Raw genomic sequence first — 11,182 nt, forward strand, 5'->3', positions numbered from 1 at the left:
TTCACTAACACACACACACCTTGAAGAACACTTGAATAGACAATATTATTATTTATTGGAACGCATTTGTTGCACAACAAATCATCATCATGTTATTAAACCAGATCTTAACTCAGAAGTGAGCTCAGTTCAAACACTGTAAATTCTGTTCTTTAAAGAACACACACCTACACAATCACGCACGGCAGTCTGTGGACCAGGTGTTCATGGGTGAGTGTGGAACTGCGACATCAGGGTGTGGGGAGACATGTCGGGACAGGAATGAAGGAATGATGACAAAGAGAAGAAACAAATGGTGTAGTAAGGAAGTAATGGAAGAGAGAGAAATATCTTCAGCTGGCAGTCTAAGCGAGAGAGATGTACAAGTTCAGCAGTAGAATAAGAGAGTAAATTCATGGAGCTCTGCAACAAAATGATGATCACTACTGAGAACCAGTAGGAAGCACAAGAATCCAAATGACAATCTGTAGAAAGAAGGAAAAATAACAGCACTACTGTGAAAAAGCACTTATCTAACACGTGTGTGCACTCAATTGGATTTTGGGCAAATTAGCTCTTTGATCAACTGACTTTTCAGTGGCATTGACAAATGAATGTGATGTCACTCAGCAGTGGGTCGTGTTAACTTGCTAAAATGATTCTGTGATGATAACACAGACCAGTGGTTCTTATAATGTAGTTTTCCATGGATGATTTTGAGTGGTGCTGTGAAAAGATAAAGAATGTGAAAATTACATTTCTAATGGAAGAGTGTATTATCGCTGGTTTCTTATTATTGGTTAAACAATTTTTATCGCTGCTTGTCTTCCTCCTTTAGATAATCTGTCCAATGGCCTGAAAAAGAGGACAGAAAAAAAACACCCTGCACATGTACAGAGCATCAGGACTGGTCGTGCTTTGTCAGACAACAATGATAAACAGCTGATAGACGGCGATGTTATCATATATCAGTTCTGCCTGTAGGGCGTGGGGACATGACATTATACAAAGTCATGCTGCTTTAATCCGCATGTTCACTGTTGTCCGACTCTGACTGTGTGAATAAGCATAGCTGGAGAAACAGTGATGCATTGTGTTTGGAATTTGAGGTCACTGTTCAGTGACAGTGTGCCTGTCAGCATCTTAAATATTCACCACCAGACCACAAAGAGCAGCCATGCCCTCATACGCTGCTCTGTATTTGTTACTTTTGTCCGAACCATGTTATCACACCTTTGTAGAGTGAGGACTACTGCCTTAACCTTTTTATTTATGCCTTTTTATTCATGTACTTTTACTTTTTCTCACCTCTCTCCTTCTCTGTCCAGGTGCAGACCACAGATCGTTCTGATTGGTTAGAATGTCCTGAGGGGACGGAGCTTACCAGTCTACTTCAGGACATAACTATGTCCAACAGGTGCGTGTTTTAGTTGTTTTAATGTGTTTGTGTGTGTATGTCTATATATAAGCGTTCTACTGATTTGAGCGACCATCAATAAATCAAATTGGATCTCTGGTCAGATACGAATTACTTTTGCTTTTAAGTATTATTAAATATACAAAAGGGAAAATAAGATAGGTCTTCTGTATGTGTTTGTGTGTGAGTGAGAGAGACTCATGATAATAGCATGCCATCTCACTTCCGCTGCTCGGACTCCTTCGCTGTGAGGAGAGCGGATGCTAGCTCTGTAGGTAAACCCTCATTAGCATTTTTAGCAACTACAATACAGCCTGCATAAGCCCCAGCACCAGGGTGCCTTCATCTCATGTAGCAATCATATTTATTTACTTTAAATGCTTCCGTCAAAATTACTTCATGTGGGGTCCGTTTCGTGGACTTTATGCGTTCTGCTGAGATGCAAGTACTGATGTTGTGCTATTGTGGTAGTTCAGTTTTACTACAGATGGACTGTTCATAGTTTGTGTTTTGTTTCAGCTTGAAATCATCTCAATTTTTTAAAGATTTTTTTTTTGGCTTTTTTGCCCTTATTGATGATAGGACAGCGATAGTATGAAAAGGGAAGAGAGAGGGGATGATGTGCAACAAAGGGCTGAGGCCGGAATCATACCCACAGCCACTGCGGTGAGGACATAGCCTCTGTACATGGGGCGCTTGCTCTACCCCCTGAGCCACCAGGCGCCCCATGATCTCAAATTTAGTATTTTTTTCTGACCTCTCTCTTCTACTTGTCCCTCACTATTTTCTCTCTCCTCCTCTATGTTGTAATTCCTGCAGTCAAATCCACAACATAAGTGTGTTGTGTGACAGTAATAATACTCTGTGCGAAACACAGTGCACTGTAAATACTTATTTGGATTAAATGAAGCTTCGATGCAAAGAATTTGCATTTGCACTAATCAAGTTACTTAAGTTTCTTGATGAATTATATCAGCACTCTGTGTGTGTCATATATAATATCAGTATTATGGCATATTTCTCATCATATTTCATTCCACAAAATAGTCATATTTTTCTTTAATAAATGTGAAAAAACAAAACTTTAAAAATGTGTCCATATAAGGTGCTTATTTCTGTCAGCAGTGTATACATAAGTTGAAACTATACCTCAGAGGATACCAGTAACAAGTCACTGTGGATTTAGATATGTCTCCTCCAGCCCTTTCCTTCATCTTATTATTTTTATGCATGTCTGAACATGTCTGCATTACATGTGTCAAAACTGACCTTTTCCTCGTTGTTAATTGAAAGGATCCAAGCTTCAGGCAGGACAGTGTCAGCTTAATGGCTCACAAAGAGCTGAGAGATAAAATACGTACATACATATATTAAAAACAAAAGACCCTCTTTGTTTGAGAGTCTCTTAAGATCTCATATCAATGGCAGGAAACATAACCTGCACCACCTCACAAACCTGACAAAGTAACAGCTCCCTTCTAAGATTTATGAGTTTGGGAACTGTGAGGTTTGTGTGTAGATGGTAAAGATGATGGAAACTCAGAACCAAGATCAATACAATCTGAACCACAAGGAATGCAGCCTACAGGGAACACAGCTTCAACAGTGATTCTCTGTTTAATGTCTTACTGCATGTAATGCACACTTAAACCAAACAGCAAATAACACAAGCAAAATAAAACGAGTAAAAAAATACACCTCCACATGCTGCAGTCTGCAACTGCTTTATTCATCAGTTTTATTGTAAATTACAATTATGTGAAATAAGGGTTAATTGGATGCTTTATTATGCAAAAATAAATCGTCAGATTTGGAGAGGGTGAATCTTATGAAATAACTGTTGTCCCTTCTGCGCCTCACATAAGAAAAACATTTTTCACTTTAACTGCTTGACAAATTGTGCCAAAAGCTTCTCTGATCAGATATATGTAATAAACATATATTCAAGTAAGAACAACTGAGGCTCACCAAATTCATTTCACTACTTACTGAGTTATTTCACTACTCGTTAAGTTCATTTAATAATACATCATGTTTATATTTTTATTAATCGAGTTTACTTTATTGTGCGTCGGCTCATCAAGAGTACAAGATTTTCTTCAACACTGTTAAACAGTGAATCAGACCAAAACTGAAAAAAAATCTAGAAATCCCAAAAATCCAAAGTGTGAGCTTTGTTATGGCACAAATATACATATGCAGTAGAATGTGTATACCAGAAACTGTTATGACTACCTTTTATCTCATAGATTATCACATATATTAATATTTAAATACAGCTTTTTAATTTCTATCTCTTTCTCTAATATTTACCAGAGACTCTAATAAGCAGTGCATATCTGTGTGTGTGTGTGTGTGTGTGTGTGTGTGTGTGTGTGTGTGTGTGTGTGTGTGTGTGTGTGTGTGTGCACCTGTATCTTTGCATCTGGCTGCCTTTTATGAGTATGTGGGCCGAATGTGTGTTCCCTCTTTGAGCCGAGGGTTTTGTCGCTGTAGTGACCATGCTTCCTTTGATCTCTTGATGTGAGACCAGCGACCTGTCACACACAAACACAGATACACACACACACACACACAGAAATGCACACAATCCTTCTTCTATATTTGTGAGGATACTCATTCACATAATGCATTTCCTAACCATGGATAAACCCAAGTCTTACCTAAACCTAAATCTGATAAAGAATCTAAAACCAAATCTGAACCCTCTGACAGGCCCTTTAAAGTCTGTCCGAATGTGAGGAGTGGCCAAAATATCCTCAATTTTTGAAAAGTGTCCTCACTTTCAAGGTCTAAAACTCAAATTGTTTCTAATAATGATAGCTGCTCAAGTGCACACACACACACACACACACACATTAAATACACACAAGAAGTCGCTTTCACCCCCTTCTATATACAAACTCGGTCTCTCAATCACACACACACACACACCCTGTCAGATCAATAATAAAGGTGTATTGTTGTCCTGCTATAGAGGCCTCTCCTGCTCTCCCCTCCCTCTCCCCCTCTTTTCTTCACAGTCACCCCTTTCCTTTGCATTTTTGTTACCCTCTACACCCATTTCTCCTCCTCTCTCCTCCGTCCATTTTCTTTCTTTTTCCCTCTTTCTCTTTCTTTTTCTTCTCTCTCCGTCTCTCGTGCTTTCCCTCTCCCACTTCTCCCACTTCTCCTCTCTCTCCTCTCCCTCTGGCAGATGAAAGCAGAGATCAGCTCCAGCCTTTGAAGTGGCTGAGACTGGCACACTCCCACTGGTTTAGTGGTAGGAGGAGGGGAGCAGAGGTTTTAGGAGAAAGGGCAGGAGATGAAAGGAGTTATGAGGAGAGAGAAGAGGAGTGGAAGGGAGGGGAGAAGGGGGGGGTTAATTGAGAGGATGAGAAGAGTTGGGGCAGAGAGAGGAGACGGGAAGAGGAGCGGGAAGGAGAGGGAAGGTCTAGGCTGAGATCCTAACCCAAATGATGTCATTCAGCCTTTACCATGGCAACCTGAGGAATGCCTTTTCAAAACCTCAAGCCTAAGCAAGTGTAGATGAAGGGGAGGAGCGTTGCTCATAGTTCTCCATCTTAAAGAAAAGCCTTGGGCCCCAAAACCCGATCCTTAGCTTATTGCTGCATTCAGTCAAACATGAAGCCATCAGTAGTGCTGCTGCCCACAAATATCTGCAAACCTACTGAAAAAAGACCAAACATCATATGTCCAGGATAATGTCTTGTTTGAAGAAATTATTGTAACACGATTCACTTATATATAACTGATATTCAGAAATAGAATAAGAAGACCTAATGAAGGAGTACTTAAGCTCAGCTTTGGGGGAAAATCAGACAAAAAAAGTGTGGGACCTTTGGTTCAGAAATGGCTTAAATCTGCCGTAGGTTTCTTTTAATAATGGCTTTATATTTTATTACTCCAACAAAAACACTAATTGTCACATTTCCAGGCATTTCATTTTTCTATATTGTAATAAGGACAAACATATGAGGGTTATGTTGATGTCTTCAGGCAGTCAGAATTGATAGTATATTTAAAACAGGCCAGTGAAAGGAATACTTGGCACCCCGAAATGATCATTTATATACTGTATTTGTATGACTCACCCAGTGATACCTTAAATTCATGAAGAACTTCACATCCAAAAGCATCAAATTCTTGATGAATTGAAATACAATTATGAGTAGTATGCCTGAGTATGCGCATGCTTTTGAACTCGTGCTTTACACTCTTGTGTGTATGTAAGAGTGTTTTAAATAATAAGATTTGAGTGAAAATGGATATCGATATTAAGGACTTAATGAGCATTTGTCTTGATAAATGGGACTTGAATTTACTGCAGAAGTTGTGTGAGAGTCTGTGAGTAGATGATTTAATATAGTTTTTCTGTTTTTGAATGCCAAATATACCTTAATTTGTAATTTTGTTTTTTTTGTTCTCAGTAGAGGGATGCAAGTTTTCTTCCAAATTTCCAGGAATCAAAGGGTGAGAAATTGATATATACAAATACAAATGATCTTCTTCAAGGTGAACTATTCCTTTAATGAGAACAACTAGTATTAGAGGTGGAGATAAATCCAGTAAGTAGTAAATGAAGGAAACGGAGCAATGGACCTTCTGGTCCACTAAATTTTGACTTATTTATTTTTTGGCTCCATCTCAAATGGTGAAAAATATATAAACTCCACAGAGAAAACACCTCAAGTGTTGGTATAAGTTGAGTGTGAGGCTAATGTGGTTCTGTAATAGCCATTCACTGTAATCTAAAACCAATTATTTCATTTTCCGCTGTCCTCCGAGCAGCTGCTGAGTGTCCATTTAGTACTGTGAAAGTGCAGGGATTTAATGAGTAACTAAACCCTAAAGTTTGTCCTAAAACTTTATGGATCCAATTTATGTTTCCTATATTCACAAACTTTCAAGGATTTTTGAAGCCTCTGGGAGCTGTGTTAATTAGGTTAATTATGTAGGTTTTAATCAACTAAGGGGGTGGGCTTCTGCTGGCCGGGCTGTCAGGCTGCCCTCAAAGACACCTGGGAGGGAGAGAAGAGGGGAGGAGGGAGATAAGAAAGGGAGAGAGTGGAGAGGTAGGATTAGAGACCGCCTGTAGGTTCTGAGCAGACTGCATGTTTTCACCAAACCACAATATTATAAATGTATGTTTGCATAAATATTGCATTTAATTTCAGTTACAGTTACATTTTATTTTGATATTCCCAGATTTATATGCCGGATAAACAATACAATAGAACATTGTAATACTGTATTGTATGTGCAACAATGTTTATTTAATGCTGTATGATGTTGTTTTTATTATTTCCATAAAAAGATTTCCTGGCAGCAACATAAATAGGATGGAAATTGCAGAGATGAATATCAGCCAGCCAGAAGGCAACTCAACAAGGCCATTGACAAAACAAAACAGAACCAGACTGAAGTCTCACTTCCCTTTATTTATTCACTCCACTCAGTTCTACGCTGCATGCAGCAAAGTTCCCCCAACAATATTACTAGTTTTACCGGTTTGCACTCCTCATCCCCACTAACATTTCCAACCCCGGTGTCTGCTCACAATATCATTCTCATTTTCAGGACAGGGACATTCATTAAGCTGCTGAACTTATTTTAATAAGTGAGGCTGATAGAAGTTGGAGAAATCTTTCGGGGTAATAAAAGCCCCCTGTGGTCTGCAGAATTGTGTGACAACAGCTTCATCTGGTATGACTAGAGGCTTAAACACCCGCAGTCCCACAATTGAATGAAAAATAGAGATACTTCTCATTTTAAAATTGGTTGACTGACAGTTGAATTCTGATAAAGGAATTAGTTTACATCCATCGTTTTTACCACTTTTACACATAAAGGCTAACACTTCAAGTGTTGATAGAGACTCTGGTTTGGTCACCAGTGCAGTTTACATGCACACTGGGCCACTGAGACATTTGTGTTGATTAAATGAAAAAACGACGATGCAAAGCATTCAGAATATGTCAAAGGCCTCATCGGGGATTTTGATAGGGCTGAGAATGATGATCACATCACAACTTTTCAGTCTTTCCAGTTAGTACTTGAGGGGGGATTCCATCCCTTTTGTTAACAAAATGAACAAAATGCTTCCCTTTTGTGAACCTGCCATCCCTCACCTTTCCCAACCCAAGTTAACTAATAGGTCCAGATCCAGATGCCATCTTATAAATGATAAATTATTAAGATTTGATCACTTTTAACAGGGTGCTTTAACAGACCAAACTCACTGACTGAGAGACAACAGTTGGAGAAATCTACTGCACAAAAACATATATTGCATCCACTAGAGCTGTTGCCCATGAACTGAATGTTCATTTCACTACTATATGCTGTATCCAATGTCTTTTCCATGAATTTGGCAGTACATCCAACAGGCAACACAACCACAGACAATGTGTAACCACACCAGCTCAGGACCTTCACATCCAGTGTGTGAGACTGTCCCAGACCATCCAACCCAACAGACAATGCAACAATTTTTTTACACAACCAAAGAATTTCTGCAAAAATTATCAGAAAGTGTCATCTGCATGCTCCTCGTCCTCACTAGCAGTTTGGCGTTGTAACTGATTCGAGTGGCAACTGCTCACTGTCGATGCCGTCTGGCATTTTGAAGAATCTTCACAGATGAGTTATGGTTTGCACCATACCGGGCAGATGTCGATGACGTGTGGCGTCATGCGGGCAAGTGGTTTGCTGATGCCAACATTGTAAACAGAGTGCCTCATGGGGGGCAGTGGGGCAGTGGTATGCAATAGCATAAGCTACGACCAACAAACACAGGTGCATTTTACTGATGGCAGTTTATATTGCACACAGATACCGTGACAAGATGCTGAGTGCCATTCTCATGACACTCATCTGCCATGAGCTGCAACATTATAATGCATGGACCCAAGTAAAAACATCACAGTTCTTACACGGCCTGCATGCTCAGCAGACATGTCTCTTATTGAGTGTGTTTGGGATGCTGTGGATCGGATTGTATAACAGCATGTTCCAATTTGTGGAAATATCCAGTAACTTCAAACAGCCAGTGAAAAGGAGTGGGCCAACATTCAGCAACCTGATTAACTCTATGTGAAGGAGATGTGTCACACTTCATGAGAAGAATTGTGTTACACCAGATACTGACGGATTTTGTGACCAAAAAATGCACTCCTGGAGTGCCAGTCCTGTGAAATCTGAACAGATGTCTTTTTTTTTCCCAAGATAAAACTGCACATTTTAAAGTTACCTTTTATTGTGACCATCCCAAGGTACACCTGTGTTGTAATAATGTCATCAGCATCTGTCAGGTGGATCTTGGAAAAGGAGAAGTGCTAACTAACACAGGATTTAGCAAATTTGGGACAAAAAATTAAGAGACGTCGTTTCTTAGATCTTCAACTTAAACTTGTGAAAACAAAAGTATTGCATTTAAATTTTTTGTTTAAAGTAAGTGAGTTGGAGAAGTTATTTCACATGGTGTATTCTAAAGAGAAGAGCAGACAGAGAAAACCGAGCTTTAAGTCAAGAGTGGATAAACTCTTGCGTTCATTCTTCCCACAGGCAGTTCAAAACCAGCATTTCTCTGAGCCAAATCACTTGTTGAAGTACAAGTAGGTGAAATGGCCCGTATAATATCAAAATGAATTCCATATTCAATATTAGTCTTTCATTTTACTGGAGAAAATGAGTGAGATATAGGTGAGAAAAATATGGAGCTACATCAGAGCTGTAAAACGACTAACTTATAAGAATGATTGGAATTATTGTATTTTAAAGAATATGTAGGCGGGGGCGGAGTTTGCATGTTCTCCCCGTGTCGGTGCGGGTTCTCTCCGGGGTCTCCGGCTTCCTCCCACAGTCCAAAGACATGCAGCTCAGGTTGATTGGTGACTCTAAATTGCCCTTAGGTGTGACTGTGAGCGTGTATGGTTGTCTGTCTATATGTGTCGGCCCTGCGATAGTCTAGCGACCTGTCCAGGGTGTACCCCACCTTCCGCCCCCCCCCCACAACCCTTGCGAGGACAAGCGGTTACAGAAAATGAATGAATAAAGAATATGTACAGCACAAAACACTGTTATTATTTGCACTTTTTAAAATTTGTTTCTGGCATTTTCACTTTCAGTAGGTTGAACAGTTTAGATAGGTGGATAGGGGTAGAGAGGAAAGATGAGAAAGAGAGAGAGGTATGCAATGCAGCACAGCTGCTTAGCTGATTTCAACTGTGGACATTGTGGTTTCGGGTATCAGGACATCTAATAATTTGCACCTTTTAGAGAAAAAATTGTTTACATTGTTTTGTCATTAGGTAAATAATATGTGTGATACAGTGAATAACTTATTTTTCTCTGGTCCAGGTGTCACATTGATGTGGTTCCACTGGCTGCTGAAATCCTCCAGGAGATCTCTGGATCCTAGAAGCATTTCCTTGTTTAACCTGAAGCAAATCACAACCATCAAACACAAATAATATGCTAAAGAGTTGTTCTTTCAAATGTTGTAAGTTTTGGAATAAAATGTCTTTAGACATTATTTATTTGTTAAATCTCTTAGTTGTTCGAGTCCTTTTAGACATTAGATTGGATATATGTACATGACAATGTAATTTGTGCTTCTTGACTGTTTAAATTGAAGAGGGCGAGGAGAGCCGGTATCAGGGAGAGGCTGATCCGACTTGCACCTGAGAGCTGTTTCTCTTTCAAGCCTTCTTCTGTCTAGTGTCCACTCGCAGGAGAAAAAAGTGGATGAGATGTGATTAAGGCTCATTCAGCAACGGTTTTTCAACACCATGCCCCTTTCTGCTGAAGCACAACTTTTCTACGATAGAGTGGCACTTATCAGCATCAGGAAAAGGTGTGTGGTGCTTGGACTAAATGCAGCGGACCGCGAAAGGGTCCCCACTGATGGCATACACTAACAAGCTGGCCGGACAGGAAATGAAATTGAAAATGTCAGACGAAAAGAGGGAGGAGAGTCGGTATCACGCTGAGGCTGGCCTGATTTGGAGCGAGAGCTAAACCTCTACCTTCTTCTGTCGTGTCTGATCACAGGAGAGCGAAGTGAATGAGATGTGATTCTGGCTCACTCAACAACGGGAGATCTGGGACTGCTCTATGCACATCTGCCCAGAGACATGGTTAACGCCTGACATCCCGGATCAAGCTGCTGTACTGGATAGACTGACCTTGGGCGGGCCATTTGGACAAGGGACACTGATGCAAATTCAAAAAATGCACTGCAGGAATTGAACGATGCCATCAGCAGCATCACCAAGCAACTGGACGAACTCTTCATAGTAGCTGCTGATTTTAATCAACTCGACCTTTGGCTCCGAAGATGTGACAGGATCAAGGATAACTGTAATTTCGCTTTTTTATACTTTGTTAAAAAATGACCAAAAACCTTCTATCTTGTAATAGTTTTTGCTATTTTTAATTTTAATGGCTGCTCCTTAAACCTTTGAGACCACTGTGAGTTTGACTGTGTTGTGCCAGAGCACGCTATAACTCTCTCCATGATCCTCATCAAATGTGCAAATTGGATCAATGACAGTAATAAATATTGCTGACAGCTCAATCAAAACATCCATCCAGTGTCCATCAGACTGCACGGAATTACAGCATGAAAGTTAATTCAGACTGTCACAGGCGTCACAGCAGTGGCCTCTGGGTTTGTCGGGACACTTACAGTGAGTATTAATGGTGGAACATTAGCGCATTAGTTCATGTGTCTGCTATCATATATAATGTGACATAATCACAAATGTCTGCTTTGCCTGATGG

At 40.0% G+C, this 11,182-nt stretch overlaps 1 protein-coding gene across 1 annotated transcript in view; it reads left to right on the forward strand.

Annotated features, from left to right (window-relative positions):
- Window positions 1-10,951, forward strand: part of ulk4 (unc-51 like kinase 4) — a 92,538-nt gene extending 81,587 nt beyond the window's left edge. The window contains exons 36-37 of the mRNA XM_042489922.1: window positions 1,308-1,396; window positions 9,758-10,951. Coding sequence (XP_042345856.1) covers window positions 1,308-1,396; window positions 9,758-9,818 — 150 coding nt within the window. The 3' untranslated portion in view covers window positions 9,819-10,951. The remainder of the gene's footprint in view (window positions 1-1,307; window positions 1,397-9,757) is intronic.
- Window positions 10,952-11,182: the final 231 nt, after the last annotated feature.

This window comes from Plectropomus leopardus, chromosome 7, assembly GCF_008729295.1.
Source record: "Plectropomus leopardus isolate mb chromosome 7, YSFRI_Pleo_2.0, whole genome shotgun sequence".
NCBI lineage: Eukaryota > Metazoa > Chordata > Actinopteri > Perciformes > Serranidae > Plectropomus > Plectropomus leopardus.